The 24,701-nt window shown below is 40.3% G+C and overlaps 1 protein-coding gene across 2 annotated transcripts in view; it reads right to left on the reverse strand.

Moving 5' to 3' along the window:
* med13a (mediator complex subunit 13a) overlaps window positions 1-24,701 on the reverse strand; it is a 184,177-nt gene that overhangs the window by 107,759 nt on the left and 51,717 nt on the right. For both annotated transcript variants that reach the window (XM_063031090.1, XM_063031089.1), the window contains exon 4: window positions 18,549-18,632. In XM_063031090.1, the coding sequence (XP_062887160.1) occupies window positions 18,549-18,632 (84 nt within the window). The remainder of the gene's footprint in view (window positions 1-18,548; window positions 18,633-24,701) is intronic.

Consider the following 24,701-nt stretch of genomic DNA (forward strand, 5'->3'; position numbering starts at 1 on the left):
TCATGAATCAATCCTTTATCCATGCTAATACATCATCCCCAACTCTAGGCATCCTCATCTTGTATGTCTTTTATGCAGCACCTTATTGAGCACCTTTTGGAAGTCCAACTAAATAACGTTTATCTGTTCCCCTCTATCCACTGCACTCGTTATATCCTCAAAGAACTCCAATAAATGTGTCAAACAGGACCTGCCTTTGCTGAATCCGTGCTGCATCTGCCTGATGGATCCATTTCTTTCCAGATGGCTCATTATTTTCTCTTTAACTATAACTTCAAGCTACAGATGTTAAACTAACTGGCCTATAGTTAGCAAACACAAGAAAATCTGCTGATGCTGGAAATTCACACAAAATGCTGGTGGGACGCAGCAGGCCAGGCAGTATCTATAGGAAGAAGTACAGTCAATGTTTCGGGTCGAGACCCTTCATCAGGACTAACAGGAAAAAGAGATAGTAAGAGATTTGAAGATTGGGGGGGGGGGAAGACCCGAAATGATAAGAGAAGACAGGAGGGGAAGGGATGAAACCAAGAGCTGGGAAGTTGATTGGCAAAAGGAATACAAGGCTGAAGAACGGGGAGTATCATGGGACTGAAGGCCTTGGAAGAAAGAAAGGGGGAGGTTATCCCTAGTGGGGTGGCAGGAGGATGGGGTGAGAGCAGAAGTGCGTGAAATGGGAGAGATGTGTTTGAGGGCAGAGTTGGTGGTGGAGGAAGGGAAGCCCCTTTCTTTAAAAAAGGAAGACATCTCCTTCGTCCTGGAATGAAAAGCCTCATTCTGAGAGCTCCCCCTTTCTTTCTTCCTTCCAAGGCCTTCCATCCCATGATACTCCCCCTTCTCCAGCCTTATCCTTTTTGCCAATCAACTTCCCGGCTCTTGGCTTCATTCCTCCCCCTCCTGCCTTCTCCTATCATTTTGGGTCTCCCCCTCCCCCTCCTAAATCTCTTACTATCTCTTTTTTCCGCTAGTCCTGATGAAGGGTCTCGACCCGAAACGTCAACTGTACTTCTTCCTATAGATGCTGCCTGGCCTGCTGCGTTCCACCAGCATTTTGTGTGTGTGGCCTCCAGTTACCTACCTTTTACCTACATCCGTTTTTTTTGAACAGTGGCATGACATTCAGCATTTTCCAATCTGCCAGGAGTCCAGAGTACAGAGAATCATCACCAAAGCCTCTACTAATAACTTTTGCCATTTCCTTCAGTACCCTGGGATGCACTCCATCAGGACCAAGGGACTTGTCTATCCTTAGGCCCAAAAGTTTGCTCAGCACTACCTCTTTAGTGATAGCTATTGTATCGAGATCCTCATCTCTCATCACATCCATAACATCTTTCTTTGGCCTGTTAGATGTGTCCTCCACTGTGAAGACCGACTCAAAATAGTCTTTCAAAGCCTCAGCCGTTTCTTTATTACCCAATATCAATTCCCCCTTCTCGTCCTCCAAGGGACCTACATTCACTTTAGCCACCTTTTCCACTTTATATAATTATAAAAACTTTTACTATCTGTTTTTATATTTTATGCTAGTTTATGTTCAAAATCTAGTTCCCTTTCTTTATTGCTCGCTTAGTGGTACTTTGTCACTTCTTTAAGTTTTCCCAATCTTCAGTTTCCCACTACTCTAGGCGACTTTCTATGCTTGAGCATTTAGTTTGGTGCCTTCTTTTATTTCCTTTGTTATCCATGGCTGGCTCACCCCATCCTTACCGTCCTTGCTTTTAAATGGAATTCACTTTTGTTAAGCACCATGAAAAATCTCTTTGAAAGTCTTCCACTGTTCCTCAACTGTCCCACCATATAACCTGTGTTCCCAGTCTACAATAGCCAAATCCTCCCTCATCCCATTGTAGTCTCCATTGTTTAGGCATAATACACTGGTTTTCGATTGAACTATTGCACCCTCCATTTAGTAAACATAAGGAATTTGTATGAGAAATTCAATTATACTGTGATCACTCTTTCCAAGAGGATCCCCAACTATAAGATCATTAATTTTACCTGTCTCATTGCACAGGACCAGATCTCAGATAGAATATTCCCTTGTAGATTCAGTAACAAGCTGTTCAAGAAAGCTATCACGGATGCATTCTATGAAGTCCTCCTCAAGACTACCTCGACCAACCCGATTCACCCAATCTATATGCAAGTTAAAATCCCCCATGATAACTGCTGTTCCATTCTTACATGCCTCAGATATTTCTGTTTATTGCCTATGCCACTGTAATGTTATTATTCAGTGGCTGACAGACAATTCCCACCAATGATTTTTTCCATTACTATTCTTAATCTCTACCCAGATGGATTCAACATTCTGCTCCTTAGATCTCATACAGTCTCTCACTATCTCCCTGATCTCATCTTAATTAAGAGTGCTTCCTCACCTCCCTTACCTTCCTGCCTATCCTTCCAAATTGCCTGATATCCTTGGATATTTAATTCCCACTTCTCCCCACCCAGCAACATTTCTGTAATGGCCGCTAAAACATACCTCTTTGTACTGATTTGCGCCACAAGTTCACTGACTTTGTTTCAGGTACTATGGGCATTCAAATAAAGTGCCCTCACACTCATTGTGCTTTTAAAATCTTGCAATCTTTCACTCCTTTGCACTTGACTTTTCTTCACTCCACCTCTTACTTTACTCTTTTTTTAATCTTTGGCTTCTTTTTCACTTTTTTTTTTACTTTATCCATACTTCTCCAATCTGTTGAACTCACTCCCTACTATTTTGTTTAAAGACCTATTCACAGCCCTAGTTATGTGATTTGCTAGGATCCAGGTCCTATCACGGCTCAGATGGAGCCCGCCCCATTGGTACAGCTCCCTCCTTCCCCAATACTGGTACCAATTTCCCATAAATTCAAACCCATTTCTCCCACACCAATCCTTGAGCCACAAATTTAACTCTCCAATCTTCTTGACACTATGCCAATTTGCACGTAGCTCAGGCAGTAATCCAGAGATTTCTACCTTTATCGTTCTGCTTTTTAAATTTAGTCCCTAGCTGCTCAAATTCCCTCAGCAGAACCCCTTTCCTCGTTCTAGCCATGTTGTTGGTATCCACATGGACCACAACAACTGGATCTTTCCCTTCCTACTGCAAATTCCTCTGCAGGTCAGATAAGATGTCCCGAACCTGGGCACCAGGCAAGCAACACAGCCTTCAGGACACTATCCTCGTGGCTGAGAACTGTCTATTCCCCTGACTATACAATCCCCAATTACCATGACATTTCTCTTCTCTCCCCACCCCCAATGGTTCCCTGAACTACAGTGCAGTCACACCCTCTTGTCCCTGACCATAGACCAAATTTGAGGCAGCTAATCTAATGGGCGTGACTACCTCCTGAAACAGAGAATCCAAGTAACTCTCCCCCTCCCTGATGTACCACAGTGTTTGTAGCTCAGATTCCAGGTTATCAACTTTGAGCCCGAGTTCCTCAAGCAGCCAACACGTGCTGCAAACGTGGTCACCAAGAATCACAATGGGGTCCACCAGATCCCACATCGTGCGGCTACAGCAAAACACCTGATACTGCATCATCCCTACTTTATTTAATTAGCTGTAATTTAGTGACCTTTTATTCAACCACTACAAAAGCCTCATCTGCTACTTACCTGTGCCTCGACACCAAAGCCTCATGTTCCCACTCCTACACTGGTCCACTCACACAATGGCCACAGTGCTTTACTTTTATTTGCTCCTGCTAATGACCTGCGAATCAACTGGTCCACCGCTAATGCGCCAAGCCCCGCGAAACGCTCGTTTTTTTAATCTCTTCTCCTCAACCTGTGCAAAGCTCTCTCTTCAAATCGATTGGTCCGCCACTAATGCCAGTAACTTTCCTGTAATACCGTAGGCTCTTAACTTGGTAAGCAGCCTCATGTGTGACCCATGTCAAAGGCCTTCTGAAAGTCTAAATATACAACATCCACTGCATCATTTATCTATCCTACTTGTAATTTTCTCAAAGAAGTCCAACAGATTCACCAGGCAAGATTTTCCCTTAAAGAAACCATGCCGACTTCTTTCTATCTTGTGCCATTTTGTTAGGTGGCATTAGTGGAGGGCAATGGGCAGATGACATCTATGATGAAGGGCAATCATCTGGACTGAATGAAGGGACTCAAGAAACTGCTTCCATCCACAGATGCTGCCCAACCCGACGAGTTAAAAGATTTAACATTGATGGTTCTAAAATTATCCAGTCAAAACAGCTGTACAGTCTAGACCTGTATGCAAGATGAACAGCTGACTGAGGCCTTAGAGCCATGCCTATGGAAACATGTACAAATACAAAATGGTGTCTGGCCCTTTAGTTTAAGACCAAAGACAATAAGTACAATAGTTTATTAAAGTTCATTAAAATTTTTATTCACAGAGATTTGAAACCAGAGAATTTAAAACTTAAGTTCTCATAAATTTACAACAGCCAATTTGAAAATCAGCATATGTAAATGAAGCTAGTATTACAAGCTTTCTAACTAATTGAAATATACGTTTGTGTCTTTATCACCAACTTACTACACTTACTAAAAGAGGGCAACTGGCCTGAGAGCAGAGCTGACCTTAAAATTAAGTGTTCACCACTTGTCTAAGTCTAGATCAATTTTGTTTTGTAATTTTAGTATTATTAAAGCATTTTAACATTTTTGAAGAGGTTGTGGCAAGGATTGCAGTAAAAAAAATCACCTGTTTAATTCCAACAGTTTATAGGCAATTTTTTTTTAAATCATGGCATACTCAATTTGCATGTTCAAATGCTGATTGCACAATTCTTTTGTAACTGCACAAGAAAGGAATAGTGATCAGAAGTGATGACATTTAGCTTGTACTGCAGATGGCTTGAAATTAGATCTGTTAAAGTGCTGGATAAACTCAAGAGGCTTCAGTAGCTTGGTCACATGATAGTCCCTCAGAATAACATGTCCCAGAAGAGGCCACAGGGAGATAAAATTAGCACTTTAGACCACAGCAGTTCTTTAAGGCAGTAGCACATTCATTTTTCTTAAGTCTCAAGAGGTCAAGGAGGTGTGGGCAAGAAGTGATAAAAATTCATTTTATCAATCACTGCTTTAATAAAAAGCAATTTGTAAATTACTATTGAGGGATATGATGAACAAACTTTTTGTTAAAAACCCCAGTGAATTCTACATTTCTCACTTTGCAATGCAAACAGTTTCCAGATTATTGACACAAAGGAAATGGTGGACCACAGAAGCAAGATTTCTTGCTACTTAGCTGTTGTGGAACAACATGCTAACATGTTTCACCAGTGCAAGCTGGAGTGATGCCAATAAACTGCATAATTCAGCAAAAACATTGTTCTGTTTTTATCAGATTCAGTATTTTTGTATTGGCATGGCAATATGGCCAAACAGTTATCAGCCTTTGGTGTTATTAGTAGTTGAATACTTCCCTTCTCTTCCAAATTTTCCTGGTGTACTACACTGAGCCAAAATGTTTGCTCTCCAGTTACAGCCTAAGCTACAATACAACTCAACAGCAAATGCAAGCCACTTTCTGCTGCTTTGAATAAATGCAAGGTGCAAAACTAGACAACTGAAAATATAGTTAAAGCTTTAGGACAAAGAACAGATGCTAATCGCCTATAATCACAGAAGATTCCAGTGGTGCACAAGCATAACCCTGCTAACTAGCTCTAAAAGGACTTGCCCAAGGTTGTAAAATTGCATCCAGACAACACCACCTTATTTATTCAGAGTCAGAATCTGAATCAGGTTTAATATCACTGGCACATGTTGTGAAATTTGTTAACTTTACAGCAGCAGTACAATGCAATCCATAATAAATAGAGAAAAAACTGAATACACACACACACAGGTTAAAATAAGTAGTGCAAAGAAAACAAAAGTAGTGAGGTAGTGTTCCTGGGTTCAATGTCCAATGAGAAGTAGCTGTTCATGAATTGCTGAGTATGCACCTTCAGGCATCACTCCTTGAAGATGTTTAGGATACCACAGAGGCCAGTACCCATGATGGAACTAATTTTCACTTGCACAGATTTCACTCATATAGCAAGAATTATTACTGACAACTGAACAGGAACATTTCAGGATACAATTTTGCAAATTGTGGTCTAACTGGTGGTTGTTTAACTGCAACCACGTTACTCTATTGGTGTAGAAATACCAGTTTCTTTGTAACCATGTGCCAGGTGGGGGTGGGGGTGGGGGCCTGAACCCAAAATTTCAAAGCTGACACCCTGGAGAATTTTTATTGTAGAAGTTCTGGACAATACCAGGAATTTATCATATGGAAATCCTAAAAACAAACCACCTCCTATTTTGTATCACCATCACCCCTGCACAAATGTTTGTACTAATTGCGTCAGGATTGACCATGGACGTTATGTTCTAGCTGTCATATGCAAGCCAGGGCACTACAATATGGAGAGCAAGGTGCTGCCCATGCTGCAGGCTCCCCTCTCCACACAAATGATGAATCCAAAAGAATGGCAGAGACTGATGAAGTTTGCCACCAGCTGCATCACAGGGGTTGCCAGTCAGTGTTGAACTCAACATAGGACTGCCTTAGAGACTCCAGCTCTGGATGTTTCACTTTGTGGTTTACTCCCAAAGCCTTTCCCATGAGTGGGTATAACCACACTGCCGAAGATGTTTAAAATCAGAATTTATCGTCACCTAGATAAGCTCCTAACCACGGGTGATGAGCTCCATCTGTCTGGACTAAGGCCTATATATTAAATATTTGACTCAGAGTTCCAACAACATGCAAAGTCACTAACAGAGGTATTTTCCCCTTCATTCTTCTAAATCTGGCTGAACTCACCAGCCAAATGGATAGGACCTTCAGCATCTGGTTACATTTTCTATCGACCCACAACCTCAGTATCACCTCATTTGGAACTAAATTATTCAAGTCCACAAAGATCCATTGTTGACTTCCTAATTTCTCATCTACATGCTGTGCCCCTGGCCTCACCACAAGAACAATGTGTACAATTGATTCTTTCCAAACTGTCAGGCATCCAGTATTGAATAGGAATTCTCTCCAATACTGTAAAGACCAAGCCATTTATTATTCAATCTTTACTACAAACTTCATCCCTCTTTCAATGGCAAAGATGAACAATGGTTCACATTTCAAAGTTGCTGGTGAACGCAGCAGGCCAGGCAGCATCTCTAGGAAGAGGAACAGTTAACATTTCGGTCCTGATGAAGGGTCTCAGCCTGAAACGTCGACTGTACTCTTCCTAGAGATGCTGCCTGGCCTACTGCATTCACCAGCAACTTTTATGTGTTGCTCAAAATTCCAGCATCTGCAGATTTCTTTGTGTTTTTGTAATAGTTCATATTTACTGTTATTATCAACCCAAAGTAAGTTTCACATTACACATCTGCACAGAATAGCACAGATCCACTTGCAGCAGCATTATGGCTCAGTTTTGTGTGGCATAAACACAACCATGCATTTGCTATCTCAGTACAATCTCCTCCTCTGCAATACCATAAACTCCACAATACATCATTTCACATGCACTCATCACTGTGTACAAATTTTCAAACCTTTCATGGACACACAGACCCCGCCCCCCCCCCCACCCAAAGACACTTGCAAATCTCTACAGATCTACAATGGACAGAATTCTGACTGGGTACATCACAGCCTGGTATGGAGGCTCCCAGTGCACAGGATCACAAGAGACTAAAAAGGGTTGTAGACTCAGCCAGTGCCATCACAAGTACAACTCACCCCACCATCAGTACATGCCCTCTTCTCATTACTACCATTAGGAAAGACCCACATTCAAAAATTCAGGAACAGCACATTCAGAACAGGAGAATCTTCTCCTCTGTAGATTTCTGAATTGTGTCATACAAGTCAGTGATAATAAATAGGATTCTGAAATTCTTGACCAATATAACTGAAATAATCAATCTAATAAGTTTTTATCGTTAAATCGACTAAAATTCTGCAGCTGTGAAACAGTTTTAAAAGCAATTGACCTTAATTTGAATTTTTCCAAACCAAATCTAACATGATGCAAATAAACTCCCTTCCCCAAAGCCTTAACTACAAGCAACGGGTTAGGCCTGTAATGCATTCACTAGGTAAGTATTACCTGCTATCATTGACATGAAAAGATAAACAAGTAATTCTTTATCAACTTGTAATTGAAGGCCAACCCCAAAATTTAGAGGTTTTAAAAAAATGCCAATGATGACTTTTTGCAGAGGTTCTTTTTAACCACGAGTATTTGAGCAGGGTTTCTTGCAGTAATATGAAAACTGTTCTCGTCAGCTCTCATTCTAGTCAACAGAAACTGTAAGGTAACATTAGTACCTTTTAAAAAAAAATTGTTATTCTTCAGATCAAGTATTGCCAAAGTAACAGAACAGGGTCCTTTCCTAAAAGGTTTCCTTAAAATTATACTTCAAAGAAACTTCTGCAACCAGATAACAACAGACTACAAAATCTAATTTTTGGCATTTATAATTAACCAAGGACACAACAAAATTAGAACCAATGTGTTTGAAATAACATCACAGATTAGCATCTCTCAGACATTTCTGATGGACATGACCCAGGCACAACTGCCATCAGTATATAGCAAAACCAACTGAACCAAGGTCCACATGTGCAGCTGAAGCAAACCTCGACATTTCCAGTTCTGTTGAAAGCTTTTAAACCCAAACCAGTAACTCCTTTTCTCTTTGAATTGATGCAGCACCTCTTGAAGATGTCTTTGATAGTAGAAAGGGTTGCGCTGGCTGAATCTACAACCGTCTGAAAGGTTCTCTGCGAGCCTATGCATTGGAGCCTCCATATTACATTGTGATGTAGTTTGTCTGTACACCTACAGAAATTTGCAAGTCTTTGATGCCTCCCTCTAGAAGTGCCAGAGATCAATAACTTAATGTGAACTGTAAGTACTCGCAGCGCGCATGGCCACTCCGGTGAATGATATTTGTTATGTGTCAAGTAGGGTACCGTGCACAATTCTGATTTGATGGAGACAGACATGAGAGTACGGAGGAACATCTGGAGAAACTTCTGAAATGCCCGCTTCACTGCCACTGCTACTGTGTGATCTGGAATCTCTGGAGAAGGCCCCGAATCCTCAGCTTTGCTTGTTTCGGCGGCCAGGGCGAGGTCAAAGGCGCTCGGGAGGCTGTATCGGAGGGGCTGGTCGGAGGCTCGAAGTTTTCAGATGGACGGACTCAGTGTTGGCTGTGGTCGGGTGCTTCCAATGAATAGGCAGTTGTCGGTGCCTGGGGGTTTATGGCAGGGAGTTTCTCCCTTTTGCCACCACTATCGGGGACTCGGGAGTCGATTGGGACTTTGAGACTTTTTTTTTTACCGTGCCCATGGTCTGCTCTTTATCAAATTATGATATTGCTTTGCACTGCTATAACTGTATGTTATAATTATGTGGTTCTGTCAGTGCTAGTTTTTGGTTTGTCCTGTTTTTCTGTGATATCACTCTGGAGGAACATTGTATCATTTCTTAATACATGCATGCATTTCTAAATGACAATAAACAAGGACTGACTGTTCTCATAATCTAATATTAATGAGTAAAATTCCGAATGGTACTTGCATTTCAAGTAAGAGCAAATCTTAAACAATATACCAAGGTTGCACTTTTAACAAACTGTGGTCCAAAAATTTAACATTTGGTCTCCTATACAAGCAAGTTTTATAGTCTATTTAAATGAACATTTAGAGAAAGATTTCAGGTTCTACTTTAAAATCTCATGTACATGTTCTAAAAGAATTTGTCAAATTGACTTTCCAGCTACCACTAAAAGAACAAGTTCCTCACTCATCCTGATGGAATGGCAGAGTTATTGTAGAGGCATTTATGATAACTTACCAAAATTCTCCCATTTTGGCTTGCCTTTTACACCTTTCTCTTCTCGCCTCATCTGCCCATTACCTCCCCCTGGTGCCCCTTCTCCTCCCTTTTCTCCCAAGGTCAACTCTCCTCTCATATCATATTCTTTCTTCAGCCCTTTACCTTTTCCACTCCCAGTTTCTCACTTTATCACCCCTTCCCCCACCCACTTTCCTCCTCACCTAGCTTCGCCAATCAACCTGTAGACCGCCTGTAGTTCTTCCACTCTCCCCACCCCACTTTCTAATTCTGTCTTCTTCTCCTTTCCTTGCTATTCTCGATGAAGGGTCTCAGCCCAAAATGCCGACTCTTTATTTCTGATCTGCTGAGTTCCTTCAGGGGTGTCTGTGTCTGTGTGTGATTTTCTTTGTTTTTGGGGCAGGTCCTGGCAGATGGGAAAACAGCAAATGTCATGCCAATATTCAAAAAAGAATGTAGGGAAAAGGCAGGTAATATAAGCAGCTTAACACCTCTAGTCAGGAAAATGCTTGAAGCCATCATTAAGAGACAAGTAGTAGCGACATATGGATAGAAATTATTCCATCAGCCAGACACAGCAGAGATTCAGAAAGAGCAGGTTCTGTTTAACAAGCTTACTGCAGTTCTATAAAGATATAATGATAGAGGGCAATAGGTGGACATAACATACTTGGATTTCTAGAGATGTTCAATAAGGTGTTGCATGAAAGCCTTATCCATAAGAATGCAATAAGTTGTATTAGCACAGACAGAGGATTAGTTAACCAACAGAATGCAGAACATTGGGATAAATGGGTGTTTCTCTGGTTGGCAGTCAGTAATGAATGAATGCTACAGGAGTGCTGGTCTTGCAAATGTTTACAATATACATTAACGATTTGGAAGAAGGGTCAGTGAGTAGCTATCTAAATTGCCGATAACACTAGGAGTGGAAAAGCAAATTGCATAAAGGATGCAGAGAATCTAGAGATTATAGATAGGTTAAGTAAATGAGCAAATGGAATACAATATTGGTACATGTGAGGTCATTCGTTTCTGAAAGAAAAATAGAGTATCAGATTATTATTTAAATTGTGAAAGATTGTAGCATGGTGTTGTGCAGAGGGTTTTGGGAGTGCTGGTGAATGAGTCGTACAAGGCTATCAAGGCGGTAAATGGAATATTGGCGTAATGCACGCAAAATGCTGGAGGAACCCAGCAAGCGAGAATGGAATAAAGAGTCAATGTGCCGAGATCCTTCATATACTGGCTTTGGAGGAGATGCAGAGGAAGTTCATTAGGTTGATTCCACAGATGAGGGATTGAGTCATCTGGGAACCTACACCCTGGAACTCTGTAGAATGAGGTAATCTTATAGAAACATACAAATTATAAAAGGGACATAAGGTAAATGAGCAAGGTTGTTTCTAGGTTAGGACTAGGAGAATAGCCTCAAGATTCAGGACAGATTGAGGATAGAGATAAGGAAGGACTGCATTTCCTAGAGTTGTGAATCTGCAGAATCATCTGCCTCAGGGAACAGTAGGGGCTAACTCATTAAATACACTTAAAACAGTTTGATAGATCCTTGCACAGTAGGGAAATTAGGGTTAAGGGGACCAGAATCCACAGCCAGATCAGCCATGATCTTATTGAATAGTGGAGCAGACTCAACCAGCTAAATGGCCCATTCCTGCTCTAATTTCTTAGCGGCAACTTCTGCTAAAACTATAGCTAGTGATGTTTGATAAGCCATTTCAAAATATTAACCCTGCAGTGATAATGAATAAAACATTTCCAAGTCACAATGCATCATGAAGGCGGATTCATACACATTTTCCACCTTGGTTGGAGAAACAGTGGGTTTGGGAGACACTGCCAGAATAAACGAAATGAATAACTATTGCATTTTGTTGATGGTGCAAATACCTAGGGAGGATATGAGGCATTAATCGAGATAGTCTAACCCGGATGGCATCAAGCTTCTGAAGTGCTGCTGGAGCAAGTAATGTGTACTTACTGACACACGAGCCCCATTAGGGGCAAAATGCTCGGGGCAACAGAAGGCAAATCACTCACCACTAAGTATCCAGTTTAGTCTTACAGCCACAGGATGTATAGCTTAACCAGTTTAGTTTCAGTTTAACGGCAACATCCTACTTGACAAAGCTTAGGAACATTAGTAATGTTGAAACCACTTAATATTATGCGTAGGTTATTGGAAATAGTTATCAAAGCTAATGACAAACCTGATTAAAACACTGCACTCTCTCACACTACTCCTTTAATTGAGTCCCCCCCCCCACAACCAACAATTCCAAAGGATGCAAATTTACGTGGTTCAGCATCAGATCTAGCTGGACCATAAAGCAGATACTGGACCCTACTCTCATCTGTCAAATCAGTTCATTCTTGCAAAAGTTCACCTTAGCTTCTTTTCCCTACAAATTAGTATTCTTAAACTTTGATAGTGCCTCCAACACTACCTCAAAAAAGAGCACCAACAGCTCAGAGATGCTATGACAAGAGTCCATCTACTCTGCTTTGCCCCTGCCTTCCCAATCATTATCCTCATCTTCCTCCCCCCTCCCCCCCACAATTCTAATCCCAAATTCAATTTTATTCTAGTTTCTACTTTGGTTCTTGGACCTTACAAGAATTTATCTCTAGCTCCCCCAACAATACCAGCAATGAAAAGTTACCATATTCAATCAGCAAATTAAAGTAGATAGTAGAGTTCCTACTACTTGGGTTCTGTCATCCTCCATTTCAAATCACCCCTCCCCTCACAATATTTACTTTCCTTCAATGCAAACAGCTATCTTATCTCTTCTGACCAAGTTTTAAAAGGCTTGCCCAATATCCTTTGAAGTTCCTTAGCCTCTTCAAACGTTAAAACTTCCCATTTGAGAAGAAAGATAACCTATCAAATAAATAACCTTCTAACCCATTCCTCCATTCATCAAAATCATCCAAAACTTTGTCTCTAGTTGCTTTTTAAAAACAGATGTAGATAGATTTTACTTATCGCTACTTAAAATTAACTTTTTTGGCATTAGACACATGATTTTTTTTTAGTTGACAGCCATAACAGAACCCAACTCCAGAAGAACAGCTGCACACTTCAATAAAGTCTGTTCAACATACATCAGGCACCTTGCCACACCCTTCAGGAATTGAATATGTCTGCTTTTTAAGTTCTGTTCAAACACAAAAGGAACACATTATCTGCTTGCCCTTTCATGGATGTTTCTAAAGAGCTGCAGTACTAAACACCCAAGCTTTCTGATGTAGAGTAAATTGCAATCTATGAATAAACCAATTTGGTAGATTAATTGGCTACAATTGTTTGTGTAACTGATAACATTAACCTTCAAAAATTATGGGTGTGTACTAGAAATTTTAGCTCTGTAATCCAGGAAGAATAAACAGGTTTTATAATCACACAGTGTAAACATCCAGAAGAGTCATATTATCAGTAAATTTAAAGCACTATAGTAGCTTTTCAAGTCAAGTCACTTTTTATTGTCATTTCGACCATAACTGCTGGTACAGTACACAGTAAAAACGAGACAATGTTTTTCAGGACCATGGTGCTACATGAACAATACAAAAACTACACTGAACTACGTAAAACAACACTAAACTACACTAAACTAGTTGATTTTAAATATATATATATATTTCTACAAATAAACTCTTCTTGGACTTCTAGCCGAGTACAGGTATCGATTATAACAAACATTTTGATGACAAACTAGCATGTCTAGTCTGGTACCTGATGAAGATGGCAAAGTTTGCCATTGAAACATCAATTATAATCGATACCTGTACCCAATTGGAAGCCCAAGAAGTGTTTGTCATAGATGCTGGGAAAGCACTAGATCTTTTTCCAATATATTTTGATTATGAATCTAATATTGCTCCCAGCTACAAATATTACCCAAGACAGATCTAGCTCCATCAGTCTCAAGTTTCCCTATTAAATCGCGTTACTTTTACTTAAGTATAGTAGGTCTACTAACAGCATTTAAATACTAAACCATAGAACACTACAGCACAGAAAACAAGCCATTCGGCCCTTCTAGTCTGGGCCAAAACTTTATTCTGCTAGTCCCATTGGCCTGAACCCAGTCCATAACCCTCCAGACCTCTCCCATCCATGTAGATATCCAATTTATTCCTAAAGCTTAAGAGTGAGCTCGCATTTACCACTCTGATGGCAGCGCGTTCCACACTCCCACCACTCTGAGTGAAGTTTCCCCCTAAACCTTTCACCCTAAAGCCATATCCTCTCATATTTATCTCGCCTAATCTAAGTGGAAAGAGCCAGCTCACATTTACTTTGTTGTACCCCTCATAATTTTGTAAACCTCTATCAAATCCCCCCTCATTCTTCTATGCTCCAAGGAATAAAGTCCTAACCTGTTCAATCTTTCCCTGTAACTCAACTCCTGAAGACTCGGCAACATCCTAGTAAATCTTCTCTGAACTCTTTCAATCTTACTGATATCCTTCCAGAACTGCACACAATACTCCAAATTTGGCCTCACCAATGTCTTATACAACCTCACCATAACATCCCAACTCCTATACTCAATACTTTGATTTATGAATGTCAGGACGCCAAAAGCCTTCTTTACAACCCTGTCTACTTGTGACGCCACCTTCAGGGAATTATGTATCTGAACTCCCAGATCTCTTTGTTCATTTCCTCGGTGCCCTACCATTTACTGTGCATGTCCTACCTTGATTTGTCCTTCCGAAACGCAACACCTCACACTTGTCTGCATTAAATTCCATCTGCCATTTTCTGGTCCATTTTTCCAGTTGGTCCAGATCCCTCTGCAAGCTTTGAAAGCCTTCCTCGCTGTCCACAACGCCTCCAATCTTAGTGTCGTAAGATGCACAATATCTCTCTCACTCTCAAGCACCAACTTCCATCAGCCAGCAGTCTGTAAAAACACCTCTCTGGAACTGCAGCTAGCTAGGAGAATAATCTCCTGTCAGCTAATTTTGGAGATTATGTACGATTATCCTGCCCTGCCAACAACGTTGATTACCAATTTATACTAAAATGTTCAGTGATTAGGATTGTAGTGAGTATACTTTCTATTACAGAAAATCAGCTGAATATTTCTAGAATTTAGCACATCTAATTTGTCAAGGTATTTTGAAATGTACTAACAAATCTCTGAACCAGTAATGAAGGGTAAATATTCTTTCTTATAGAAGGAAGTATTAAAAAAGAAAATCAAGCCACTTGTTTGATCAACATCCTGTGGAATAAATTCTGGTAACTATCTGCAGATCATCTTAAAGCAATTCAGCCTTTATTTTAATCAACTACTTGAAATGTTTAACCCAAAATCAATAGCAGCCTTTTAAATAATAAACGAAATTGAAAAGGTTTTCTTTACTATAGTGTTATCCCGGAGACTCAAATCATAATCTGCAGCAACCCTGCTTTTCATTTAATTTGGCAATAGATCTAAAACTCACAACTTTACAGACATATTGCCTTCATTGAGCACTCACAATACATCAGAGCTGAGCTCCTTTCCTTCAAATGCTAATAATCACAGCCTAGCCTTAATGAAGTTGGCCGTTTTGCTGGCTGCAACACCTTGGTATGACACTTGTCTAAATTACTACATTTCTTTGTCTAACATTGGTTCTCTTCATATTAACACTTCTGAGAAATCATAAGGAAGCTAATTTACTGTATGCAATAACCTTAAAATGTGAGTGGTTAATCAGGTATTTGCATATCCCAGTACTTCAAAGGTTTCCCCAAAAACCTGAAATCTAAGTGTTCCACCACTGACTTCTATTTGGCCTGAAACAATGTTAGTTAAATTATGAATTATACATTCTGAATATTGGTCTTTAAATACAACTGGCATTTCACAATCTAAAAGGCAAAAAAATAACAAACCCAGATAAGGAAGAAAAACAAAAATGAAAATGCTGCAAATACTCAAAATACTTCAGATTGATGACACTTCATCTGAACCATGGAAACAAAAATATTTCAAGCTGCAGAGAAAGGAGAGAGATTGAAAGAACAAAGACAAGTTTGTGACAGAATGGAGATCAGGAGAGACAGATGCAAATAACGGTATTGCCAGCTGAGAAACAAAGCCATATTGATTCCAAATTATCAGTCTGGTAAAATGCAAATCAGAGAAAGAGGGTGAAAACAAAGCCAATGCTATAATTGAGATCTACAGAGAAAAAGTAGTTTAACAGGTCACTGATCCTTCATTGTAACTGACCTGTTCAGATGCCAAATTCAGCTGGTTTAATACAACAGCAGCATAACTTTGCACTTGTCAGAATTACGTTCAGTCAGCCATTCCCTCTCCACTTTGCTAACTGATCTAGATTCTGTTGTAACCTTAGACAACCTTCTTCACTGTCCACCACATTACCAATTTTGGCATCAGATGCAAGCTTACTATTGCTTGCCACCTACATTCTCCCCCAAATCTTTAGTATGGATAACAATGAGTATACTGGAACACTGAAGCTTGTGGCACACCACTAGTTACAGGTTTTCAATCTGGAAAGCAACCCTCCTCCTCCTACCAAGCCCATATCAATTTTCTTTTTTGCCCTGGATCCTATGTATTCAAACTTTCTGGACCAGCTTACCCTGCAACACAAAATCTACTTACCTACTTTGATAACGTCCATCACCTGCCCTCAATTATAGGTTTTTATGATACTGGGGCAGAATTGTGCTATTTAGCTCATTAAGTCAGCTCCATGATTCAATAATGGCAGAGTTGATTTTTTCCCCCAACACTTTGGCTCATCTTCTCCCATAACCCTTAAACCCCTCACCAAAAACCCCATCCTTCTTAAATATACAGAATGATTTGACCCTCACAGTCCTCTGTATCAACTAATTCCTGGCTGCCTGTAACAAGACAAATCTCAAGGTTGTATATAGTATGCATACTTCGATAATAAATGTACTTCGAACTTTGAGATTTTCCATCTACTAGATGAAGAAATTCCTCTTCACCCCAGTGATAAAGGAACACCTCTTTATTCTAAGGCTTTGCCCTCTGAACCTACATGGTCCAACTAATTTAAATATCCTCTCCATATTCACTCTGTCAAGGCCGTTCAGTATCCTTTAAGTTTCACTGAAATCCTCCCCAAAGACCCAGAGGCATCAAACACTCATCACCTTTTATTCCTGTGAACCACTTCTAGGCCCTCTCCAGCAAATCTCTCCTTGGACAGGCCCAGTTTCCCTGGTCACCTCCTTAAAAAACTCAGGAAACTTTCTTCTGTGACTTCCTGGTGTACTCCACAATCTCTCTCAAAATCCACTCCTTTCTTGCAGCTTCTTCACATGCAATTTCCTTCAAAGCACCCAGAGATTCCAAAGTCCTCTTGCAGCTTAAGTAACAATTCACTCATACTAATAGAGTGTACTGCATTTGACACTAGCAATGTGCTCTCCTTTACATTCATCAGCTGCATGGAGAGAAGCAGTCTACACAGGCAACAGCTTGCTCTCTATATTGTACTGCCTTGACTCGTTGAGACAGCTAGGATGCAACATCCATGGTCGACCCCAATTAATGGAGGGCCTACTACAGAGTACAAACAAGTCCTACAGTAAGCACAAGGAACAACATCTCATCTTCCAAACAGGAATGTTACAGAACCCAGGACTTGAATTTAACAATGAGAAACAGGCTTTCGCATTTTCATCAGGACAGAGCAGTTTTGATGAAAAGTTATTAATAAGTAACATTTCCCACCCTTCACCAATTCTGCTCCATCAAGTTCTTTCAGTAGTGTTATTCCAGATTTCCAGCAACTGTTGTATTTAGTATCCCACAGTTCCAGCAGACTGGTGTCCTCACACCTCACCTTCTATTCATCCTCCTCCAAACAGATTAATTGCAATTACTAAACTTTCAATTTCTCCCAGTTTACACCATCATTTTGTCATTCTCTTGCTCTACATCCAATTCATTCTCACCTCTCCCCTTCTAAAAGCATTTCATCAGTTACATATTACTTCAAGTTCTGATGAAAAACCTTTGTGGAAAAACATTAATTCTGTTTCTGCTCATTGACACAGCCTGCCTGCAGGCCATTTCCAACACTCCGTCTTCAGAGTCCACCTTACAAAGTTGGCTTATAATTCTCCACATGCAGTGCAACAAAGCAGTCATAATGTGAACTGAAATGTTAAACTTCAAACCAAGAGATTGACCAGTTAAATTCCAACTTCTTTTGATCAGAGTGAAGTCTGTACAAGTAGACCTTAAGGTCACAACACTGAAGTGTCAATGCTAAGGTCAATAAGAACACATGTAACTCCATATCCCAGTAGTAGAAATTACTTTCATCCTATCCTTGTGAAAGACAAAAACAAATCAAGCAAGCTCAATTATGTTTGACAATTTATTTGGTTTAACTCTTTTTAGCTCAATAATCTAAATGTTTAAAAAAATAAAATCTGACATTAGGTTACCAATTTAGTCACAATCAGAATTAATCTCAGGCTGTGGAGACTGAAATTTCATAAATTAAGAAAATCATTCAGCTCCCCAAATCAGAATCGGGGAAAGCAAAGTATTAAAATTTTAGCAAGAGTCGAGCAACTGAAAAGACAATTACAAATGTGACAAGAGATGCAACAATAAAAAGTTCTACTATAACCATATTTACCTTTTGTTTACCGGTTTCTCATCCTTCTCATATGGCTTCACAAACCATTTCCCAATCCGCACAAAGTTCCTATTTAACAAGCACCTTTGAAAAAGAAAAGGAAGGTGGTCATAAATGGAAAAACTGTTGAAAAGCAACTTTGGAACATTGCTTTTTTTCAAGTTTATATTTCAATCAGCCAAACTGACACAAAATCTTCCCTGGAACAGAATACAAGTTAGAAATTCTGCTCTTATTTGAAGGAGGACTCAGTATGCTGAGTTTACCAGAGAAGATAATTCCATCACACTCTGCAGAGGGGAAGACAGACCAAAAATATTTTATCCATATTATTAAAACAAAAAGTACATTCAAGTGACCAATTCAGAGCCAAGTAACAGATTCAATGAAACAGTCCGATAATTTGCTGTGGAAAACTATTCCCTTCCTCCATAAGGAAACACAATTTTAAGGAGTTGGAAATAGAAATTCATCATTATAAAATGTACGCCCACTGTCTATTCAATTTTTCACACACACAAGATATTATGGTAATATTGAAACACAGGACAATTATTACAATATCTGTTGAGAATTTTTGAAAAAAAAAGAAAATCTGCAGATGCTGGAAATCCAAGCAACACACAAAAATTGCTGCAGCAACTCAGCAAGAGGCAGCATCTATGGAAAAAAAGCACAATCGACATTTGAGGCTGAACCCCTTCAGCAGGACTGGAGAAAAGGCTGAGGAGTAGATTTGAAAGGTGGGGGGAGGGAGAGAGAAATGTTAGGGTGAAATTTGGAGGGGGAGGGATGAAGCAAAGTTCTAGGTTGATTGGTGAAAGAGACAGATGGCCATTGAAGAAAGAAAAAGGAAGGTGGGGGGTGGAGAAGGACCACCAGATGGAAGCGATGGGCAGGCAAGGAGATAACGTGAGAGGGAAAAGGGGACGGGAAATGGTTGGGGGGGGGGGCTGGCAGGCATTACTGGAAGTTTGAGAGATCGATGTTCACACCATCGGGTTGGAGGCTACCCAAATGGAATACAAGGTGCTATTCCTCCATCCTGAGTGTGGCCTTATCATGACAGTGGAAGAGGCTACGGATCGACATATCGTAATGGGAATGGGAAGTGGAATTAAAATGGGTGGCCACTGGGAGATCCCACTTGTTCTGACGGACAGAGCATAGGTGCTCGGTGAAGTGGTCTCCCAATCTAGTCGATCTCACCAATATAAAGAAGGCCACATTGGGAGCACCGAACACAGTACAGGACCCCAACAGACTCACAGGTGAAGTGTCGCCTCACCTGGAACAAATGTTTGGGGCCCTGAATGGTAGTGAGGGGGGAGGCGGTGTAGGGGCAGGTGTAGCGCTTATTCCACTTCCAGGGGTCAGTGCTAGGAAGGAGATCAGTGGGGAAAAACAAATGGACAAGGGAGTCGCATAGAAAGAGATCCCTACAGAAAGCAGGAAGTTGGGGGGGGGGGAGAGAGGAAGAGATATGTTTGGTGGTGGGATCCAGTTGGAGGTGGCAGAAGTTTCGGAGAATTATGCACTGGACGCGGAGGCCGGTGGAGTGATAGGTGAGGACAAGAACCCTGTCCCTGGTAAGGTGGCGGGAGGATGGGTTAAGGGCAGACGTGCGTGAAATAGAAGAGATGAAGAGATGCTGTTGAGGGCAGCGTAGATGGTGGAGGAAGAGAAGCCCCTTTCTTTGAAAAAGGAGGACATCTCCTCCATTCTAGAATGAAAAGCCTCATCCTGAGAATTTTTGTATTGAGATTTCTGAAATTTAAGTTGGGAGAACACTCAATAAGCAGACCTGTAAAAAGACACTTCAAAAGTTCAGTTGTACATCTTACAGCAAAACCCAAAGAAGGTGTAGAAATTAGAAGTTTCACCCTTTGTCAAAAGATGACCATGGTAATTTACTCACATTGATTTAGTAGTCATGTTTTGATCTAGTATTGACAAGATCAAGTAATGCTGCTCTCAAATTAAGCAAATTTATCTTTCTCTTTGTCACTTCTTACAAATGTTTTTGGTGGAATGGGAGATTACAGTCGAGTCCATCTATATCATTTCAGCATTTAGATTTCTCAGCCATATTGTGGGAGAAAACCAATACTAGCTTTGTTTTGAAACACTATGCACTGCCATAAGAGCTAAAAGTTAAGTAAAATATGCAGCTTTAGTCACATCTGCTGAGAAATGCAGAAACGTGTTCAGTAACCTGGTCTGATAAAGGGAATGTAAAAAAAACTATCAGCAAACAGCATTTTATAATTTTTCAATAACAATCTTTACTGGCTCAAAACATTTTGTACCACAGAGTAAAAGAAACCGAAGGTCTAATCCAAGAACAAATTATTCCAGTCTGTTACTTCAGAGTGCTCATCTGTCTCTGAATGGGTAAAATAATGTTAAATTACTCAAAGGTCCTGATGCTAAATCTACAGTTTAGACAACTTTTGAACACTTTAGTAATTACAGCTACTCACTAGAACTATACAAACTAAATATATCAAATGAAAAGCACAATAAATAGCAGCAGTTACTTTGCACTACTTTCTAAGTTGTTACTTGAGCAACCAAAGCAAAATCACTTCAGGTTTCATATTAATCTACTAGCCATACAGACAGTGTCTACAATTTGTTTTTAACATCAGGTTCCAGTTCTTTTAAAGAAATTAAAAATTTCCAGCTTCTAGTGAGCAAGGCAAACTGTGATTCACAGCTGTCTGACTATGTTTGATGGGTGCGGGGGGTGCGGCTGGTGTTGGTGGTGACATGCAGTCACATTTGTCTTAGTTCTGAAGGTATTCAAGTTACAGTTAAATTCTATGGGTATATGTAAGATGACTACATTCATCAGAATCTTCTGCAGAATCCCACATGCCAATAACTTTCATACTTATTGCCACTTTTATCTTTGGCAAACTGGGAGCAGATTATTCAATTATTGAGAGATAGGGGCAAGTTCAATCCTGCCCCTGTTCACTGTCCATATTGTTTCAAGATTGACTGGATAATATAATCAACAAGACTTTAGCTAATGTTCTACCAGCATGGAAGCTAGGAGAAGAAAAAGCAGGAAAAGCCTAGGCAATTAAGGATTTCCACTGGGAGAGAAAACACTCTACAAAAGGGAGCAGAGAAAAGCAAGCATTACATTGGGGAGAGACCATTATAATTGACATCCTTGTGATTTTTATAAACTAAACAAGAGGCAACAAGTACAAACACTTCAAAGATTGCTGGATTTGTAGCATTTTCCTTGGACACTAAACTACAAAACAACTGAATTTATCATGGAGGCAGATGCACTGGATAGGGAGGAAATAAAATGTTCGGCAAGAGGCTAAGTATTTGATATTAGTTCTACAATTGGTGATAGCGGTCAAAAGAAGAATTTTGAATAATTTTATTTTCTTCTGAAGGTGGAATTTTTTGGACCACAGATATGACAATTAGTGTTTAAAAAAACAAATTATTTTTCATCATTTGAGATTTTGTTTCTGACAGCTCCTCCTTCAAAGTTAGTAATATGAACAGTGGTTGGTTGTTAAAGTCAAAATTTGTAAAATATATTCTACAGTGATCAACCTCCAAAATTTTGAAGGATTCAAATACTTCACCAAGCTTTACGTTAGTTAAATTACTAAAACTATAGGGCTGCCCACATGTCCACTGTCATATGACAAGCTAGGACACAAATTAAATCCTAAATAATAGACCCAGTATCACAAAATAACTAACTACTAATTACATTTGCAACCAAATCAAGTATGGGAAGTCAATTTATCTTAAAACAATCCATACTCCTACTGAAAGAAAAATGGGGAGCTATCTGGGGGGGTGCGGGGGGAGGACAGAGAAAATTAGATTAATCTTGGAGTAATGTCAGAGCCAGGTTGATCACTATAATGAGCATCATTTTGTCTTAAGTGCAGATTCAGATTTTGGGAGTTTGCACTCTTCCTTCCTAGAAAAGAATTGTCAATGTTTAACCACAAAACAACATGACAGAAGTTAACTTCAAGGAAGGGGGAATTATAAGCATATCTGTATTCAGTCCTTATTCAGTAAAGACATGGACAACCTCAAGTTCAATTATCATTCAACCCTACATGAATACCCATGAATACAGCCCTAGGCGGCTGCAACAGGTAACCTCACGGCATAAGGACCTAGTCTGCACAACAACCACGCAGCTCCCCTGCCATCAGTTTCACTAATGAACCAGTGAACCGGACTTGCAGTATTCTACATTACTAATGTCCAACAGAGCTTTGTGATCACAAGGATTGTCCGAGACAATCAATTGTACCGTATGTTGGGACTACACACGGCCTCCAATGCCTTCCTGTAGCAACCAGCCACACGATCTGCAACAAGTCCAGCTCCTCCACTATCCAGCAACTTGCTGATGAGTTAGATCTGTAGTACTTGATGTTCTTAATATCTTGCCATATTATTAAAAAAAAGATGTAAAGGACAAACAATTACACCTTGTTTGGACCCAGAGAGGCTGCTGAAAATGAGTGTGCAGCCACCTTACCGGAAGGATTTCTAAGCCAGAATTTGTCGAATTATGGAAGCAGATGCTATTAACCAGTATGTACCTTTAGCACTTCGCCAGAGTGCCAATTTGTTATGATGTTCTCGGTCTCCCAAACAGAACACTCACAGATGGGCTTGTACATTCCTGTGCTAGGCACCTGACAAACCAGATACTCTCTTCTTCTGCATATGCCTGTGCCAAGAATCTGCTATGAGCACTGCCCTCCTTTGACACCCCCACAGCAAAGAGTTTTTCATGGTTTGGTGTGGAGAGGCTGATGGGTGAACGGTGAGGGTACTCCACCTCAAGCTGGGGTCTCAAGTTGGCAACACTGTGGACCAGTGTTGGGGCACGGATAGTAGCATTTCTATGTGTTGACTGCCTGGATGTTATAGTCATACTCTTCATCGCCTGTTGGATTTGATGGAAACTGCTGTCTTCTACCCGACTTGGCCACACAGCACTTCCTCGCTCAGAGATTTCTCTATTAAAAACTCATTAGAGGTTACTGGACATTGTGTTCAATATCATAGTAAAATCCATGGGCAAGGAAAGTTGTGCTCTCCCAGAGGGAAGGGAAAGACAACGAGCAAAGGGAAAGACAATGAGCAAAGTGAAAGGGAAGCCAACAGCTGTCATTGCCTCCACCACCATGTGATCAGGAGGACCTGACTAATTACAATATTGGAGTCAGATTTTTGGCCTATCAGATCCATGCCAGCTCCAAATATCACCCCATCATTAATCTGTAGCATGGGCAGTCAAACCATGGAGCAAATTCAGCTAAATCCCAGTAAAGGTCAGCAGCAACCATGCCAATCAGGAAGCAACCCTGTGACCCACACCACAGCACAGAGCAGCCACACTGATCAAGTAGTGACAGACCTTTGACAGGATCTTCACATTCAGCAGGCCTCAACATATTGATACAAAAGCACAAATGGAGAAGAGATCCACAAATTCCCGGTAGAGTAACACGCAGTATCTTTACGCATACAAAACTGTAACAACCATTTTTTGGACCAATTCAATTAGCACTCTTGTTCCAGTGAACACATCTGAGCATTAAGCGAAGGACCAATATATTTTATTTCTGGCAGTGTGGCTTGATCTCCAACCCAGCTACCTACTTGCCAGTGAAGTCAACTCCTAGCCACAGAGCTGAGTGCTGGAATTTTCCAACAAGTAGTGGACATCACCCAGTTGTTATTTAGGGATTCAGTGCCAGATTGCTCAGACTAAGACTGCTGAATGGCAAGAGGGAAAGCCCATGAAGGAAGAAGGTTTCCTTATGAGCCAAGAAATTTCCATGCCATTTGATTGTTGTCTAAAATACCAGCCAATGTAGACGTACAATTAGCAAACAAATAAAAAGGCCAAATTGTACCCAAAACAGTTGGCATTGAATGTTCAAAGTATACATACTATATACAACCTTGAGACTCATCTCCTTACAGGCAGCCACAAAACAAAGAAACCCAATAGAACCCATTTAAAAAAGGCCATCAAACGCCCAATGGAGAGGGAGAAAAATTGTGTGAACAATAAAAGTATGCAAATAATATTTAATGAAATTCATAAAAGTGAGTCCATGGGCACAAAGCCAG

Source organism: Mobula hypostoma, chromosome 23 (assembly GCF_963921235.1).
Source record: "Mobula hypostoma chromosome 23, sMobHyp1.1, whole genome shotgun sequence".
NCBI classification, from domain to species: domain Eukaryota; kingdom Metazoa; phylum Chordata; class Chondrichthyes; order Myliobatiformes; family Myliobatidae; genus Mobula; species Mobula hypostoma.